General features: G+C 47.9%; 1 protein-coding gene across 1 annotated transcript in view; it reads right to left on the bottom strand.

The window, feature by feature from the left end:
* LOC146816480 (exportin-5-like) overlaps positions 1 to 20,023 on the bottom strand; it is a 1,728,456-nt gene that overhangs the window by 465,922 nt on the left and 1,242,511 nt on the right. Inside the window, exon 22 of the mRNA XM_085610324.1 lies at positions 6,513 to 6,609. Coding sequence (XP_085466450.1) covers positions 6,513 to 6,609 — 97 coding nt within the window. The remainder of the gene's footprint in view (positions 1 to 6,512; positions 6,610 to 20,023) is intronic.

The following is a 20,023-nucleotide window of genomic DNA, read 5'->3' as shown; positions in this document are numbered from 1 at the left end:
GTGCTGCCTCCGTAGATGTGCCGCCACAGTAGCTAGGCACTTTGTGAAAACCCTGGGTGCTGTTGTCACGCCGAAGGGCAGGACTTTGAATTGATAGTGCTGTCCCTGAACAGTGAACCTCAGGTATTTTTTGTGTGAGGGGTGAATGGGTATGTGGAAATACGCATCCTTGAGGTCCAGTGTGGCCAGGAAGTCTCCCTGCTTGAGAAGCGGAAGGACTTGCTGGAGAGTGAGCATGTGAAAGTGCTCGGAAAGAATGTACCGGTTCAGGGGTCTTAGGTCTAGTATAGGTCTGAGTGACCCGTCCTTTTTCGGTATTAAAAAGTAGAGGGAGTACACTCCCGTACCTTGCTAGTGGACGGGTACGACCTCTATAGCGCCTTTTAAAAGCATACTTTGCACCTCTTGCTGTAAGAGCGTTAAGTGCTCTGAGGACATAGGACGGTTTCTTGGAGGTATTGTGGGTGGAGTGGAGGTTAGCTGTAGACAGTAACCGTATTTGACAATATCTTTGACCCACCTGTCCGTGGTGATGGAGTTCCACGTGGGCAGGAACCTTTGTAGCCTTCCCCCGACAGGTGTTATGTGGTCGGGAGGAAGGGAGAGGGCGTCACTGCTTGTTCTTGGGGGAGGACCTGGTGTTGCCGTAGCCGCGTCCTCTGCCCTTTGTACTGGAGCCACGATATCCACCCCGGGTGTTCTTATCGTAGGTGGTTTGGGTATTGCCCTTGTTGTATGTCTGCTGTGACCCCTGTCCTCTACCTGCTCCTCTATTTCCGGGGCGACGAAAGGAGCTGCTCCGAAAGGACTGAGTCTGGAGAGCCCCCATGGACTTTGCAGTGTCCGTGTCCTTTTTTATTTTCTCAAGGGCTGTGTCAACCTCCGGCCCGAATAAATAGTCGGGGTTGACAGGTTGGTTTAGTATATTATTTTGCACCTCAGGTTTGAACCCGGAGATTCGCAACCAGGCATGTCGTCGCAGCATGACGCTTGTGTTTATGGCCCTGGCAGCCGTGTCTGCAGCATCTAGTGCACACTTGATGGAAGCATTTGTGAGTAGCTGTCCCTCTCTGATAAGAATTTCTGCACCTTCTTTGAACGGGTCAGGGAGATGTTGGAGTAGTTGCTCCAATGTGTCATAGTGCGCTCTATCGTAGCGAGCGAGGAGCGCTTGAGTGTTGGCTATGCGCCATATGTTGGCAGCCTGGGCGGCAACTCGCTTGCCAGAGGTCTCTAACACCTTGGACTCTTTGTCCGGGGGAGGAGCGTCACCTGTCGTTTGCGAGTGTGCCCTCTTGCGAGCATTCGCAACGACAATGGAGTCGAGAGGTAATTGGCCTCTGATGTAAGTAGGGTCCCCAGGTGCTGATCTGTACTTTTTGTCGATCCTGGGGTTTATCACCCTTGCCCTGGTGGGTTCCTTGAAGATGTCCTTGGCTGCTTTGAGGACCCCTTTCAACATGGGCAGAGTCTTTACATGCCTTTCTGAGGAAGCGAAAGTGTCCATAAGGAAGTCGTCTTCCACGGTGTCAGAGTGAAGCTGCACTCCATGATTATTCGCAGCACGTTCAATAAGAGCGTTGAACGCTGCAGTGTCCTCTGTGGGAGATGTTTTCGCTCCATAGAGTTGTGGGTCCTGTGCATCTAGAGGTGCACTGGGGTCTGCAGGGTCGCCCCAAGTTTGATCAGGGTCCTGGTGGTCATCAGGGTCCATGTCTCCGTGGTAAGGGACTTGGTCATCCATATAGTCTGCCAACGCATCCGTGTCGGAGTGTGTGGGAGAGTATGATAGAGGATCCTGGTAGGGCGAGTCGAAAGATTCGCAAAGCACAGGTTCTGAGTCCACAGGCAGCTTTCTTTTTAGTGGGATCCTGAAAGGGTCCAAGGGTGGCTCCGAAGTTATCCTCCGGTCATGGATAATCATCCTGCCGGTATTGGCGTCCATGTAATGTGACGGAGACGTCTCAGCAGGTGTAACCGTGGTGTGGGTGACCCGTGTCCTGAGTTGGAACATTTTCGGGATCGTGGATGGCGGCAGGCCAAAAGTTATGTTGGCTGGCGCCGAAGAGGCTGCTTGAGCTTTTGGTGGGCCGGAGCCCGACGTGTCCTGGAGGACCGTTTGGGTTTTGCTGCCTTGTGCTGCAACGGTTCGCACTTGAAGCGCTTTCGAGGCCTTAGCGCCGACTAGGTTTGTAGAGGCGGCCGTGGACTTTTTCGGCGCCGGTGGGTCATCGGGTCGAGGGGCGGAAATGGCCGTCGACGTTTTCGATGCAGGAGGCTTTGGTGTTGCCGTGGAAGCGACGTGAGACGCAGCAGGCAGTATGACCTTTGGTTTAGGAGTCGATGGCGTCGGCGCCGCGAGCCGAGCAGGTTTGATGGCACCGAGGGCCTTTTTCCGTATGCCGACTCCGACATCGGCCGCTTCAAGTTCGGCACCGAAGTCTCGTTTGTTGCGCTCGGTGCCGATGCGTGTCGCTGGCGTCGAAGGTGTGGAAGGCCTCGATCCGACAAGCGCCACTTTCGGTTTCGGTTTCATTTGTACCAGTGCAGCTTTCGGTTTCGGTTTGGTAGAAGGGAAACCAGCCGGTTTAGGTAATAATGGCTGCCGCTGAACGTCCGAGGCCGGGCCCGAAGAACTGCGGGATAGGTCTCGGGTAAGGCCCGAAGGCGATCCCTCGACCGGAGCCATAGACTGTGGCACTGGGCTCTCGTCAGTCTGAACGGGTAGGCCTTGCTCGTCATTGGAGCTACTCTCTTCGGCCCCTAAGGCCTCATCGCCGTCTCCTACCTCGGTGTTGTCTTCATCTCTGCGAAAGAGTGATTCGTCGACGTCGTCCGAACCGGAGTCATGTTCGGAACCGGGATTGGAGGGTAGGATTTCCAATTCCTCGACATCTTCGGCGTTGAAGATGTCTGCCGGTGCCGCGTGCTGCGCTTCGAGTCTCGCCGCTCGTCGATTCCGTAGAGTCTTCTTGGAACGGAACCGGGCACAGGCCATGCATGTCGATTTGTCGTGGTCCGGCGACAAGCATTTGTTGCACACCGGGTGGACGTCGATATGGGGATATTTCGCATTGCATACCGGGCACCTCTTGAATGGTGTCCTCGACTCCATCGTCGGTGTCGTCGATGGTCAGGTAAAAAGCGAAAAGTTGTTTCCAAAGTTAGTAAGCTAACAGGTAGAGTCGAAACCGATCGAGTGAACAGTACCGACGCGAACTAAAGGCCTTTAGGCCTCGATACAAAGTTTTTCCTAACTGGAGTTAAGATAGCACATCCGAACCCAATGGCGGAAAAAAACAATCTGAGGATGGAGAGGATGCCCATGCGCACTGTAGTCCAGGGGAGGAGTCACCTATCCAAGGATACTTCGAAGACTCTTCCAGGACAACAACGTGCAAACATCCGGACCCAACACTAGGCGGCGATCTATGCACAGATATGAATTCAGCAGCCCACATGCCTCGAACATAGATATATGTTTGTCACATATATGATTGAGTTTCCGGGGTCCGGCGCATGGGTGGGAATATTCTAGTGCTTATGACTTTCATGAGTATCCCCTGGAAGAGAACCAATGATGCCCAACAACAAAAAATAGAAGTGAGACTACAGAAAAGCGGAGAATTCCGTACCCAGCCACTAGATGATAGGATAATACACAGCATGTGAATTCACAAAAGATTTATGCTGCAAAATATTGGATCATGCCTCCAACAAGGTGGCTGTGTGCTGGCAAGAGCACTCCAAAGAAATTTTGCAGGGGACTGAACTGTACACGTCCTGGCTGTTTGAGCGTTGAGTACCATGGTCAAGGCCACAAAAGGGCTGAAAGGCTTGCTGGGTTGGTGGAGGAGTCTGGCGTTGGCAAAAGCCCTGACCATAGACACGGAGAGAGAAAAACTGTTAGAACTGCTGGTGGGGTGGAAAGACCCAAAAAACATGCTCCTGGCCCTACTCTTCTTAAACCATTCCAGGGCAAAATATGCTTGTTTCATCAGAGGTGGGAGTCATAAAATGGCATGTCCATCAGAGACACTTGTACTCCCTTGGAGAAGCCCACAGACGTCATCCAGGCTTGTCACCAAATTGCCACGCTGGAACCCATTGCTCAACCTAAGCAGGCGGTTGTATCCAAGCCAGAGAGAATAGCAAAGTTCACTGCCTCACAGCCACCCTGAATGTTCCTAGACCAAAGGTACCCCAATCAGCCAGTAAAACCTACGCCGCTAAGTCTCAAAGGGCATGGGAGGAATAGCAGCCTACAAGACAGCTATCATTCACCGGCCTCAAATCAAGGCTAATAGAGGAAAAAAATCTGTTAGCTAATTTTTCCATCAGTTTTGACTTATGATCATGTGTGGTGGTACCAGACCCAGGTCTCCCCGTGCTGCTGCGTCGCTCTTGCTCCTATCTTATCCTTGTTTTCCCCCATTTTTCAAGTGCCTACTCCTTGCTTCAGTGTTTGGTGCAGCCATTATATAGTTAGACATCTCGTAATGACTGATGTCCCAATTATGTATGAAAATGGCTGACCACACTTACAAAGCATGGAGAATCGAGTCTGGGGTTTGCAGGGGTGTCCTGGTCAGGCAGGGGCACCCTCACAATTATAACCAAGCACCCTGCCCTCAGGACTGAAGAGGCTGCTATAGGAGTGACATAGGTTTTAAGTGCAGTGACCTCAGATATAAGGAAACATATCTGTCGTGATTGGAGCAAGCACCAACTGGCACAGGCTGCAATAGAAGGCCTGTAGTCACAGTTTAAGTGCACTCCCATAGGTGGCACAATACATGCTGCAGCCCATGGGAGACCCCTGGTGTACCTATGCCCTGTGTACCTTATTACCATATACCAGGGACTTACAAGGGTACACCACTAACCAATTGTGGAGGGACAAAAGTACATACCATGTCAATTTAGGGGAGACAGCAGTGACTGGGGTCCTGATTAGCAAGGTCCCCGTCAGACTAGGTCAAAAACACTCTGACACCAAGCAAAAAGCAGGGGTAACCATGAAAGCAGATCCTACTTTCCTAGAGGTTTGCTTTGTCATTTCCAGGGCAGTACAAAGCCAACACAGAGCCACACAGTGACACCTAGTGATGTGGGGGAGCACTGCTGAAAAATTCTTTAGATCCAGTCTGACACTTTGGGATATTCTAAAGGTGAGGCATCTAAGGCTAAAACTATCCATCTTAATAGAAATTCAATATCAAGTCAACAACTAAACCGAATCATTTAAACAAACTTGGGGTCCACTTCTAAAGGCTCTAAGAGGGTCCATGATGATGTATTCAGAATGGACACGTGTTTGCTTTCCATAATGATACTGTCCACAGTGGTTGAATCTTGACAGTAAGGATGAATGTAAATTACCCATCCCTTACACTCTCTCCTACCAAACGTATTAATCTAAATGTTGTATGTTTTTTAGATTCAAATAAGAAACAGATTATGTAATTAGCTCTTCTAATGGAGCTGAGGACTTACAGTGTTTTATACTATGAAGGCGAGTGCCAAGAAAATGATTACGAGATCTCCATTTCTAGGTTTTTTCTCTTTACTCAGTTTGTCTGCTTCACCTTGTATAAGTCTGCCCTTCTTCCTGCTTCTTGCCTCAGGAACCTATCTTCACGTGTACACAGTGCTTAATTTGTGCCGTATTTGGCTTAACTCTGGCACTTTTTATGGCAATCCACCACATAGTGGTGGTGGCTGCCTATTTTCAGCAGTGCACATCTGCTTACTAATCCATTATGCACAAAAAAATAGTAATAGCCATGCATCCACATGTCCACTGGTAATGGCATTTTTCAGACCTAGCAAGGGCAGTGAGTTGATCAAGCTCCAGTTGCATCGTTAGCGAAACATTGAGCACATATTGTTTTTAGAAATTAAACACTGTCACCCATACCCTTAACATGCTCCAGGTTCAGGAATGACGTTGGTTGTTACCAGACTGACCAATTTGCTTGTTCAGTTAGCAATGCTTTCCATCAGCTTGTTGTAGCCTGAATACAAATGACTGTGTTCTACTTTGGTTAAAGAACATCTCAATAAAGAATTGAAGAATTGTTACAAAGAATTAACATGCAGAGGTAATTATATCCATCAGAATTGAAATGTGATCTGAAGAAGCTCTATACCTCCTCGCGCATATATCTATGTCAATATTCACCAAAATCCTTAAGTCCTTTGCAAGTAGGCCAAAGATGCATTGTCCAGCCATAACACAATACATGAGTAGATGTATTCATGCACTGATGGCTTATACTGTCAGTATTGCTAGTTTTTTAACCAGGGGCCCTTTGTTTCTACACAGGCTCAATAATCGCAAAGCATTCCCCTAAATAACAGTAAAGATCAGTCAGTCATGTAAAAATGCACTCTACTGAACATAATAATGTTACATTTATAGTGTATAAAAGGGACATTTTAACAGACTTTCATACAATGTGCTCGACATTGAGTCATCAAAAGTAGCCTGAGATCTTATAATACGTTACCATTCCCCATAAAGGGTGGAATAAAAATCCTGCATTATTTGTAGCGGAGTTTCATTAACTGGGGGATTGTAAATTTCCCGCAATGGCTTCATAGGAACTGAGGTAGAGAGTGAAAAATTTAAGTTAATTGATAGAGAAGTAGCTATTATACATTTTACAGATAATTTTATCACAGTTTTGCTTAAGTATAGCAACTCCCAAGTACAAAGTATCAAAGAGTAAACATGCATCATAGGTTTCATAACCCTTTTCTAAGGCTTTCATTTTTAAAAAAAAAATTTTGATTAAACTAACAAGATATAGGTAAAACATTCACATTTCTTGGAAAATAATTATGTCTCATTTGATAATACATTAAGCAGGAGTCCACTCAAAAGTGATAAATAACCACCAGAGCAAATTTCCAAGGAAGTGTAAACGGAGACCATCAAAGTACCAAATCCACTGAAGAACTCTAAAGTTACCATGGGGATGTTATATTGAGATCACGCAGGACTAAGGAGCATCAACCCCAGTGGGCATCCAAAGAGTTTTAGATACAGACCACACAAGAGACAGAGGATTGAATGGTACGCTGTCAAGTCATCATGGTGTTCCTAAGAAGCCACCCAGAAGCAATGATTACAGATCTCTCTGGGATACTGTTAATGTTCCCAGTGAGTGTAACATGGAGACCACCCAAGAGTGCTAGAGGGCCCAGCCTAGAGGGCACTATTAAACTACCAAGGAATAGTTATATGATAGCCGCTGAAGAGCATCACAAGACCAACTTCACATGCTGTGCCGGGAAGAAGATTACAGTACATAGATGTAAGGTACAAATGAAAACATCAATCCATGGTGTTATTAGTATTTAAAAAAGATAAGAGTTGAGATGTGTGTGGAAATATTCACGATTTAGGCTCTAGACTCTTTCTAAGCCCAAAAGGGGACTACACAAGAGGAAGAAACAATTGACCTCGTCACATTTACCAAAACATGTTGGAAGGAGAACTTAAGAAGTATATGTCGGAAGCTGGTTCTCTATATAGTGCACTAAAGAGAAGTACACTGTGTAGAGAGTCCAGTGGATCCCCAATTGGTTTACTGAGGCTAAAGTAGATAATACTATCGCTCTCTTTTGTGGCAGTGTGGGCTAGCAGTTAGGCTTATCAGAGGGTAGTACAAAGCATGTGTTGTACTCACATAGGCAATACATGAGGCTCACACTCAAAGAATAAATCTGAGACCAATTTAGAAAAAAAACACTTTTTTTATATCATTATGTGAAACCAAGAACTTTGTTCAAAGGTAAGTTCTGTTTTTAGCTCAATAGATTAAACAGCAATACGGTTCAAAGTTGTGCGTCTTTCCGTGCAATGCAATCCTATGTAAGGAGAGAAAAATGCTACTTACCAGTATACATCTATTCATGGCATTTACAGCTGCAGAATCACATACTTGTGCATAGATAGCCATCTGGTGTTGGGCTCGGATGTTTGCACTTTGTTGTCTTGGACGAAGTCTTTGTAGTCACAAGACAAGTGACTCCTCCTTTGGATGGGCATGGGCATCGACTCCATCTTTAGATTGTTTTTCACCAGGAAGGGAAATGATGGAGTTTGTAAGAAACAGAAAAGATGTCCATGTGTAATGTATCTCAGTAAGATAACGCTGGAACAGATAGATGAACCGGGGAGGCGGGTGGGCGCATGTGATTCTGCAGCTCTACATGCCAAGAACAGATGCATACTGGTAAGTTGCATTTTCCATTCAGGGCATATAAGCTGTAGAATACATACTTGTGCATAGACTGTATAGCAGTGCTCTCCCTTAGCGATAGTCACTTTTATCTGTTGTAGAGGTCTGAAAAAGTGTTTTAAGAACAGCCAGGGCCACAGAAGCTTGTTTTTTTGCTTGCACATCCTACACAATAGTGTTTAGTGAAGGTGTGTGTTGTAGACTATGTTGCTGCTTTACAAATGTCATCTAAGGGAATGTTCCCTTAGAATGCTATGGAAGCCCCTATTTGTCGTGTAGAGTGCGCTCTAGGGGCAATTGTTAATGTGCGTTTTGCCTTCTGGTAGCATATTTGAATGCATTTGACTATCCATTTGGCAATTCCAGCTTTTGAGATGGGTTTTCCTTTAGGAGGTGGAGAGAAAGCTACAAACAGTTGGTTTGTGTTTCTAAAAGGTTTAGTTCTGTCTATGTAATAAAGTATAGCTCTTTTGACATCAAGTGTGTGAAGGGCTCTCTCTGCTACAGAATCTGGTTTTGGGAAAAAACGGGTAATTCCACAGATTAGTTAAAATGGAAAGCAGAGATTACTTTGGGAAGGAATTTCGGATTTGTTCTAAGAACCACCTTGTTTTGATGTATTTGTAAGAATGGTTCTTGTATGGTTAAAGCCCGGATCGCACTTACTCTCCTGAGAGAGGTGATTGCGACAAGGAAAGCTACTTTCCATGTAAGGAAAAGGCAGTTCGCATTTGGGTAGAGATTGAATGAATGAATATAAGTTTTGTACAGCGCAAACTTAGCCCAGGGGCGTCAAGGCGCTGCGGAAAGAGATCAAAGTAAGAGATGTCTATAGAGGTCAGAGTTTAAAGGTTAAGGCAGGGAAAAGATTAGGAGGTGAAAAGCCAGGTCTTCAAGGACTTTCGAAAGGATGAATGGGTTTCCAGAGTAGAAATTGGGGAAGGAAGGGAACTCCACAGATTAGCCCCCATCAATGAGAAAGCTCCCCCCCCCCCCCCCCTGGCATTCATAACCCTGGGAATTATTACCCGGTTCTTGCTTGCAGATCTCAAATACTTGCAGGGAAGAGATCTTTGAAACATTTTATTTATGCCTTCTGACCCCTTATTGTGGACGGCCTTGTGAACCAGACATAAGGTTTTGAACACAATTCTCCTCCCCGACGGGAGCCAGTGCAGGCTTCTGATGGTAGCTGAAACTGAGTGGAATTTAGGAAGACCCATCACCAGCATAGCGGCGGCATTTTGCACCAATTGAAGTCGATGAAGAAGTCCCTTGTTTATCCCTAACTAAAGGGCATTGCAGTCTAACCTAGACACCACAAGGACCACCACTGCCTGTTTCCGCGAAAGGAGGGAGAGAAAACGAAAGATATTCCTGAGAGTCCATATCATCTCAAAGCAGGTAGAGACAGTTCTATTTATTTGTGAGCCCAGGGAACGAGAGAAGTCCACAATAATGCCTAAATTCTTGGCATTAAGACGGGCTGGTGCAAGATCCACCAAGCCTCTAACCATATTTCCATATTGTCTCCGAAAATTAAGACCTCGGTTTTATCCCCATTGAGTCTCAAGTAGTTCTCAACCATCCATGCAGCCACTGCCCGCAAGCAGTTTTTAAAATTTACTGCTGAAGATGAGACACTCTCAGTGATGGAAATCAAAATCTGAGTGTCATCAGCGTAGGAAAGCACTTCTAGGCCAAAAGACCTTACCACAGTGGCGAGCAGGGCTACATAGATATTAAAGAGAGTGGGACTCAATGAGGATCCCTGGGGGACTCCACAAAACAGTTGTTTAGGGGCAGAAAGAAATTGGCCCATCTTAACTCTTTGTGAGCGATTCAAGAGGAACGACGAAAGCAGATTGAGTGCAGAGTCCTCTATCCCAATTTCCCGAAGCCTGCCCACCAGTCTACAAGGAGAGATTGTATCGAAGGCTGCCGTCAGGTCCAGGAGGATCAGTAGGGTGGTATGACCAGCATCAAACTGTTGTTGGATGTTGTTAAGGATAACAGTTAATGCCGTCTCCGTACTGTGTTCACTCCTGAAGCCATGCTGCGAGCCATCGAGCAGTTGGTGTTCCTCCAAGTAAGAACTGAGATGGCAGTTAAGATGTTTTTCCAAGATTTTAGCTGGAATGGGCAGTAGGGAAATAGGCCGATAGTTGTTTTAATTCTGTCGGGTCAGGAGAAGCCTTCTTTAACAGAGGGTTTACCACCGCCGTTTTCCATGTGGTGGAAAATTGGCCAGAGGAGATAACTGTATTGAGGATAGTGGTCAAAGGAGGTGCAATGGCCTCACTTCCTAATTTCAAAATCTTAAGAGAACAAGGTTCAAGGGTAGAGCCGGATCTAATCCCACTTAACAACAACTCAGTATACTCTTGAAGAATAGGAGGAAAGGAGCGCAAACGGCAGTCCTTCAGGGGTGCTACCAGAGGATCAGAAAGGGGATTAGTTTTAGCTCCCACAGAGTTGGACTTCTCCAAGGAGGAGTAAATGTCATTTATTTTGGCATAGAAGAAATCTGCCATTTCTTCACAAAGGTCCTGGGAGACCTCGGTTTTAACACTAGTTGAGGGGGCTAAAAGGGAATTTTATCGTATTGAAAAGTTCCCTAGGGGATCTAATAGATTCCGTCATCATTGTCTAGTAGGAGACCTTTTCCTCATTAATAGCTTGCTTATATTCCCTTAGCCTGAGTTTATACAGATCCCTTTCATCTGTAGTAGGGTCCATGCGCCACTTTCTTTCCTGATGTCGACAAACCGGTCTAAGCTTTCTCAACCTCTCAGAAAACCATGGGGCTGAAGGGCGCTTTCTTGCAACAAGAAGATCCTCCCTACTAATATTTGAGGTTTCTTTTCAACTCCACCCTATTCTTAAAATTAGGGTCATGGTGGGATACTAACATTTCCAGGATTAAGGGGATGGCAAAGTGGTCAGACCAAGAGAGTGGAATAGGGTCCATGACCTTGATCCTAGGATCATTAGAGAAAATCCCATCCAGGGTCTGTCCCGCTGTAGGACTCTTCTCTAACTGAGGGAAACCACAGGAGTCCCATGACTTCCAAGAAGTCCTGCGTTTCAGGACACAGAATATTCTCCAAGTGTAATTTAAAATCACCCAGAAACGTAACCTTTAAGCTAGCTAGATAGGGCTCTATTCGGTTACTGAAATTCTGGGTAAAAGGAGCTCTGGGTCCAGGCAGCCAGTAAGTAACCACGCCAATCAAACTTTCGGTTGGAAGAACCTTCTAAGAGAAATAAAGGGCCTGATAGGGATCTGAAGGAGAGGTGAGGGCCTCGGTAAAACAGGAGTAAACGTCTTTATACATTACCCCTAAATGCCCGCCCACCTTCCCTATCAAGTCTATCAAAAAGTTACCCAAAAGGAATAGCCTCCACTAAATCTGGACCTGAGCAATCTCTGGCCCAGGTTTCAGTGATGAAGACTCAATCGGGTTTTCGAAGGGACGCGAAATCATTGAATTCCGTAGCATGTTTTATAAGGGATCAGGCATTGAGAAGATATCCCATAAAATAATGTATCAGAGGCAAGGGATTGAGCCCACAACTATCCTCAAAAGGATAGTGAGCTGCACCCAATAGGAAAGACACCTCACAGTAGGCACATTTAAACCTCAGACCACCACCCAGAGCCTCGGGGTTCATAAGACTGCAATGCCCCTGCTCTTGAGATTGAAGCTCCAAGAGCTGTTCTCTGGTGTAGACACGGGGTTTACCCGAGTTAGAAGAGAATTGGCCAGGCTTTCTAGCACATGGCCCGGACTTGGCGCGGACGGGCTTGCCTTTAGCGCGCCACCCGCTGCGTGCGTCCGCTGCGCGTCCGGCCCAGCATGGTGGTTAAGTAGGTTCAAATGGAGGACCCATGAGCCTAGTAAGGGCAATGTTAAAATTCAACACTGGAGAAGGTGGGATTGTGGGAGGAATTATCCTTTAAGGCCTTCCATAAACGCTTTGATAGCAGGTACCCTAAACAATGACAAATGTTGTCTGTTTTGAAGGTAAGCGGCAAGCGCAGCAAGATGTAATCTTATGGATGTGTATGCCGGATTACATCTTTGTAGATGCAGTAAATAGCAAATAATGTTTTGAATTGAAGCATCTAGTGGGTCAATTTTGTTGTTATTGCAGTAAATGACGAATCCTTTCCATTTGGCTGCATAGCAAGCTCTAGTAGTAGGGCGTCTAGCTTCTTTAATAAGGTTCATACATTCCGGTGGGAGGTTGAGATAAGCAAACTGTAGGAAGGTGGATATCTGACTATGGTTACCCCCAACTTTTTGCCTAGTGTCTAGCTGGTTTTTCGACTTAGTTGGCCTGAGATCCTGCCATTCAGGGTCTCAGGCTGTCTGCTCTCTCTGTAAAATGGATTCCATGTACCCTAGGTACATTCCCAATTGGTAAGGATCACCTTATTGGACCCTGTACAGTGTACCCTAGGTACCCAGGGCATAGGTGTACCCTAGGCCTCCCAGGGGCTGCAGCATGTATTATGCCACCCCTGGTCTGGCCTTCCAATCAGACACAACTGGCTGATCACTCAGCTGGGGCAAGGTCGTGTAATCACCCCTTGCTTAGGTGTAGTATTCCTATACCTACCCTATATATAGACACATGTGTACCTATCAGTCACTCCTATGGCAGGCCTTAACAATCCTGGAGGCAGAGTGCTTGGTAACATGTGAGATGGTGCTCTAGCATGAGCTGAGCCTGTCTGCAGCTTTCGGAACCATGTCCTTATAGCTGTTCTATGATATAGCCTACCATATACTCTTAAAGTGCCTTATAATCTTAAACGGTTATGGTAACTATGGTTGGGCTGTATCAAAACATGTCGTGTAAGGTGTCTAACACTTTGGAATAATACCCCCATACCATTTCTGGTGATGAGGATATTATTCCTCCCTTCTAGAGGGAGAGACATGTTAAAATCATACTTTGCTGTGTAACCTCTGACCAAAGCCTCAGCATCACAAAATGGATGCTGCTGCCACGACACAAGTCTGACCTCCTGCAGCTGGGAGTGATCCCAGCCAGGGAGGCTTGGACAATAGGTTTCCTGCTTGGGGAGGTGCTAGCACCTCTCCAGACAGCCTTTAGTGTATTGGGGCAGGGTGGGCTGAAAGGAATGAGACATGCCTGGGGCACACAAGGTGTTCCTTGCATAGTCCAGTTCAAACCGGTGCTGGGGCACTCCAGCCCCAGCTCTGGCGCGAAACTGGACAAAGGGAAGTGGGTGTAACCACCCCCTCCCAGGTCCCACCCATAAGGCGTGACCTAGCAGGTAGCCCCAGCCCCCCAGATTAGTATAAGAGTGGGAGTTGGGCCTCAAGACTTTAGATTATCCTGAACCTGCAAAACTGAACAGAAACTCTGGACCTTCGACATTCGACGAAAGAAGAAGACTGAAGAATCTCCCTTGTAGCCAAGGAGTGGCTACCCTGTGCAAACAGGCACCATCAAGTGACTACCCTTTGCTTTGTGAAACGTTCGACGAGGAACCGACTGCAGAGCCCGACCAGAGCCTTGATTTCCAGACTTCTCCGACCCTCATCCACATCTGCAGCAGAGCTGAGATCCGTGGAGGCGACGAGCGACGTGGGACCGGCTACCTGGGAAAAGTGGCTAGTAACTTACAGCGCAGCTTCTGAGGTACCCTCGAAGTTGTGCACCGGGGATTGAGAAGCCCCAACCCCAAGCACCATCTGCACCGAAGACCAGCCCCCCACACTCCACGAGTCCTGCGTGGGGCCCTTCAGCATTTTCCTGCTTGCCGCGTCTGTCCGGTTGCTTGCCCGCTGGCTAGTGGCCTTTGTGACGACGCTCCCTGAAACCTTCTGCGCTGGTTTGGCTCCTCCAGACTGGCTCCCGCTTCCCTGCAAAGAAGAAGCACCCCAGACCTTCCTGGTCTGCACCAGAAGCAAGTCCCTTGTTCTTCGTGGGTTCCGCTTGCCAAGGCTTGGTGAGTCCTAGTCCAACTTCGACGCCGCCGACAGCAAGAGCCTTCGTGGGACAGCTCGCCTCCTGGTCCTGGTCGTCCTCGACGCTTCCTGGTCCTCCTGGCTGCAGCGACAAGCTTCACCTTCACCTGCAACTCTTCACGACATCGCCTGGTTCCTTCCTGGTTCCACGTGGTCACTGGCTAGTGACCTTGACTCTGTCCCCTCTGCTTGCAGGTTTCTTCTCTTCTTGATCCCAGGCTTGGGATCCACCGGACACTCTCTCCTGACTGCCTGTCAGCATCTTTCTTCAGGCATCCATAGGAGTCGACGACGAAAACGACGCATCTTCACCCCTATGCACCCGCAGCCTGTGGGCTAGGTAACTTGGGTACTCCGGTGCTCATCAGGATAGTGACTATCCTAGTGTCTAGTTTTCAAGTCTCAACTTCCTAGCTACTCCGGAAGTGTCCTAAATCTATCTATTTCTAAACTGTAACATTGCTATTGACTTTTACGCATTACGCGTGAGTGTTTCCACTCTGCACACGAATCCCGTGGGCCTCCCACTCCCTAACTAACGCTAGTGTAGTGTAGCCCCAGCGATTCCCTAGGCCTAGGCCTATTCTATTTCCGTGACAGTGGTTCTTATACCACTTATTTAGTATATGGTTTGCGTGGCCCCTAGGGCCTAACTGTATTACTTACCTGTGTGACTTACTGTATGCATTAATAAGACTGTGTTGTACTTACCTCTAAACTCATAAAGAGTGCTGAGGGTTTGCTTAGAATAAATACACTTTATTTTATATATATATATCTGTTGTGGTGTCCTTTCATTTGGTATTCAAGGGATTATATATGGTATCACAGCTGGCTTCACATGCCATTCAGAGTTTAGCCTAAGACTGCTCTTGTCCATGCTACCACTAGGATAGCTGGTCTATAAGGTTGACTTTACAACCAATCACCATAAGGGTATTTGGACTGATATAAGGTGTACACTATAACTAGTGACATCATACATCAGGCCAACTTCTCACATTGGTGAGCAGCGGTTGGGATCTGAGCTTGCTGTTGTAATACCATTGTAATCTTGAGATACTAAATTGAAAGATCACACAGATATTGTCTAGGTACATATAACATAGATTATTATACTTAAGTCCTACTGGACTTTGTAGTTGTAGGTTGAAGGGAATAACACACCCTGACTACAACTACTAGAAAGGTTTAGTAGAAACAACTAGTGTAGGTAGGTGCACACACCACACCCTCACTAGATCATGCCTCTGGGAGAAGATCAAGTAGATGCTCTCTCAGGAGGGGCAGGTCTGCAGAAGACCCCCTCTAGGTATGATACCTTAACATTCCAGGAGATGAGACAATTGTGTACCTCCAGAGGAATAAAACAGGGTGCAAACCCTACCCTTAGACAGCTAGTGGAGCTTCTGGAGGCCTATGATGCTGAAAGAGCTGCCAGGGATGGTGCCATAGCTGTAGATAGGGGTCTACCCACCACAGATGAGTCAGATGGGACTTCAGAGGAAGAGGTAGACAGCCAGGGCCAAGTAGGAAGACTTAGCCAGGCTAACCTAAGTTTACATGGGAGTTTGCATGGGGTCCCCCCATACAGACCCCCAAGTAGGCTTTCACAGAGAAGCAGGAGGGACAGATCCCCTTCAAGGGAATCCATCCACTCCCATGTTTCTAGCATCTCCAATGCTTCCTCTCACAGGGGAATGACTTCACCTGAGAGAAAGGAGCATAAAGCCAGAATGAGGGAAGCTAATCTGAGGATTCAGAGGGAAGAAATTGCCCTTGCCAAAGAGAAGCTTGCTCTGGCTAGAGAGCAAAAATTGTGTGGGTCAGAACCCACTGGTGGCAGCAACATTCCTAGAGATAGGGATAGGTCTTATGACCATAGAAACCTAAGCAAGATAGTCCCCCCATATCAGAATGGGGATGACATCCACAAATGGATGACTGCTTTGGAGAGGGCCTGCAAAGTACAGCAGGTACCCCAAAGTCAGTGGGCAGCTATCTTGTGGCTCTCCTTTTCTGATAAAGGTAGAGACAAGCTCCTCACAGTCAGTGATGAGGATGCAAATAATTACAAAGTCCTGAAGAGTGCTCTGATAGATGGGTTTGGCTTAACCACTGAGCAATATAGGTTGTTGTTCAGAGACACCCAGAAGACACAGACACAGGACTGGTCTGATTTTGTGGATTGTGCCACTAAGGCTTTGGAAGGTTGGTTAACTGGCAGCAAGGTGCAGGACTATACAGGATTGTACAACTTGATTATGAGGGAGCAGATCCTTAGTAATTGTCAGAACCAGCTCCTCCATCAACACCTGGTAGACTCAGATTTGACCTCTCCCCAAGAATTGGGAAAGAGGGCAGATAAATGGGTCAGGACCAGGATTAGGCCTAAAAATCAGGGTGGTGACCAAAAGAAAGATACCACCAAGCCTCAAGAGAAGGGTGGGGATAAAGCAAAAGAGAAATCTTCCTCAGGGCCCCAAAACTCCACACAGGGTGGTGGGTCCCAAGCTCCCTCCTCTACCACAGTTAAAAAGCCTTACTGCCATGTGTGTAAAACACCTGGGCATTGGAAAACTGACAGCAGTTGTCCACAGGCTAAAAACAAAACTGTTCCTCCAACTACTCCTGTCACACCACCTATTACTGTCAGCAGTAATCCCCCAGGTGGTGGGAGTGCCCCCAAAAATTTGGTTGGGTTTTCTTGGGGAACACAGGGGGACTCTGGCTTAGCCAACTCCCCTACAGCAGCTACTCTAGTCTGTGATGGTGGCATGGGGTTTGCCAACTTCACTGCCTGTCCCAACACTTTGGGTAGGTACAGACAGGAACCCTACATCAATGGTAGAAAAGCTGAGGCCTACAGAGACACTGGAGCTAGCATCACTATGGTGGCCCATAGGCTAGTTCCCTCTGAGCAGCTTTTGCCTGGTTTCTCATACCAGGTAACTAACATTGATGGCAAACAGAACAGTCATCCCATGGCAGAGGTATGTCTCAGCTGGGGAGGGGTCACTGGCCCTAAAAGGGTGGCAGTGTCTCCAACCTTGCCTGTGGACTGCTTGCTGGGGAATGACTTAGAACTCTCAGCTTGGGCTGAAGTTGAACAAGACACCCATTCCAAAATGGTAGGCCTTTCCAAAAAGGGTAGTGGGGTTGTGCCAGTCACAACCCCTGTCCAAGTAGCTTTCCTCCCTGAAAAGGTTGGAAGGGCAGTGGTAGCCACAGCCCAGGCACAGACAGACTTCCCTGTAGAAACTGACAGAGCTGTAACAGTCACAGCTCAAACCCAAACTGAGGGCCTTCCTGAAAAGGTTGGCAAGGCTGTAATGGTCTCAGCCCACACTCAGACTGATATAGGTGTAGTGAAGCCTGAAACAATGGATCACTCCACACAGACAGAGAGTAGTGGGGAGGAAGAAAAGTCTCCCTCCCCCCAGACATTAGGAAAAGGTCAGCCTCCTCAGGGATCTGACCTCACCCCTTGTGAAGGAACTGCCCCAGAGGTAGCCAGGCCTGGCCTGGCAGAGCCTCTGATGTCAGTGGCCCCTTCCAAGGTGGGACCCAGTCTGGTGCAGGTAGCCTGCCTCTCTCTACCCTGCCTCAGTCAGCCCAGGGCTGCAGAGGCCAGGGAGGCCAGTGGACCCCAAGAGGGCCCCTGTCCACAAGAACCCCCCCTTCAAAAGAATGAGGATTGCCTGGTTAGTTGCCCTAGCCAGGTGATGGGTAAAAACATTCCTGAGGGATCCCCTTCACAGGTAGTTAGGGACCTCCCCCAGAGGGATTCTGTTGGGCACAGGCAAACCTGGGACCTTAGGGCCCCAAACCTGACCTGTCCCTCCAGTAAGCCCACAAAAGGGACCCAGCCTCCAGCTTTAGGTAGCCAGAGGCTGACCCTGAGAGCACAGTGCAACTCAGTTAGAGAAAGAAAGGCATCCATGGTGGAGGATGATTGGAGGAAGCTGAGGCCTCACTTTGAGGACACTCACTTCAGTACTCCATCTCAACACCAGCCTTTTTCTTTGCAAAGACACACCAAAGGTAGAGATTCCCTATGGTGGAGACCCTATGATATCTCTAGGATGAGGGATTGCTTAGTGGACCATGAGACAGGGGGTAACCATGCCAGTGCTGGTTCTTCCTTATATGGCCACTCAGGCAATAGAGGCTTACCTTGTAAAGGCCAGCCTTATCTCCTTTCGTTTGGGGGGGGGTTGTGTAGGAAGGTGGATATCTGACTATGGTTACCCCCAACTTTTTGCCTAGTGTCTAGCTGGTTTTTCGACTTAGTTGGCCTGAGATCCTGCCATTCAGGGTCTCAGGCTGTCTGCTCTCTCTGTAAAATGGATTCCATGTACCCTAGGTACATTCCCAATTGGTAAGGATCACCTTATTGGACCCTGTACAGTGTACCCTAGGTACCCAGGGCATAGGTGTACCCTAGGCCTCCCAGGGGCTGCAGCATGTATTATGCCACCCCTGGTCTGGCCTTCCAATCAGACACAACTGGCTGATCACTCAGCTGGGGCAAGGTCGTGTAATCACCCCTTGCTTAGGTGTAGTATTCCTATACCTACCCTATATATAGACACATGTGTACCTATCAGTCACTCCTATGGCAGGCCTTAACAATCCTGGAGGCAGAGTGCTTGGTAACATGTGAGATGGTGCTCTAGCATGAGCTGAGCCTGTCTGCAGCTTTCGGAACCATGTCCTTATAGCTGTTCTATGATATAGCCTACCATATACTCTTAAAGTGCCTTATAATCTTAAACGGTTATGGTAACTATGGTTGGGCTGTATCAAAACATGTCGTGTAAGGTGTCTAACACTTTGGAATAATACCCCCATACCATTTCTGGTGATGAGGATATTATTCCTCCCTTCTAGAGGGAGAGACATGTTAAAATCATACTTTGCTGTGTAACCTCTGACCAAAGCCTCAGCATCACAAAATGGATGCTGCTGCCACGACACAAGTCTGACCTCCTGCAGCTGGGAGTGATCCCAGCCAGGGAGGCTTGGACAATAGGTTTCCTGCTTGGGGAGGTGCTAGCACCTCTCCAGACAGCCTTTAGTGTATTGGGGCAGGGTGGGCTGAAAGGAATGAGACATGCCTGGGGCACACAAGGTGTTCCTTGCATAGTCCAGTTCAAACCGGTGCTGGGGCACTCCAGCCCCAGCTCTGGCGCGAAACTGGACAAAGGGAAGTGGGTGTAACCACCCCCTCCCAGGTCCCACCCATAAGGCGTGACCTAGCAGGTAGCCCCAGCCCCCCAGATTAGTATAAGAGTGGGAGTTGGGCCTCAAGACTTTAGATTATCCTGAACCTGCAAAACTGAACAGAAACTCTGGACCTTCGACATTCGACGAAAGAAGAAGACTGAAGAATCTCCCTTGTAGCCAAGGAGTGGCTACCCTGTGCAAACAGGCACCATCAAGTGACTACCCTTTGCTTTGTGAAACGTTCGACGAGGAACCGACTGCAGAGCCCGACCAGAGCCTTGATTTCCAGACTTCTCCGACCCTCATCCACATCTGCAGCAGAGCTGAGATCCGTGGAGGCGACGAGCGACGTGGGACCGGCTACCTGGGAAAAGTGGCTAGTAACTTACAGCGCAGCTTCTGAGGTACCCTCGAAGTTGTGCACCGGGGATTGAGAAGCCCCAACCCCAAGCACCATCTGCACCGAAGACCAGCCCCCCACACTCCACGAGTCCTGCGTGGGGCCCTTCAGCATTTTCCTGCTTGCCGCGTCTG

The sequence above is a fragment of the Triturus cristatus genome, chromosome 6 (genome assembly GCF_964204655.1).
Source record: "Triturus cristatus chromosome 6, aTriCri1.1, whole genome shotgun sequence".
NCBI lineage: Eukaryota > Metazoa > Chordata > Amphibia > Caudata > Salamandridae > Triturus > Triturus cristatus.
This window is presented reverse-complemented; position numbering and strand designations above follow the sequence as displayed.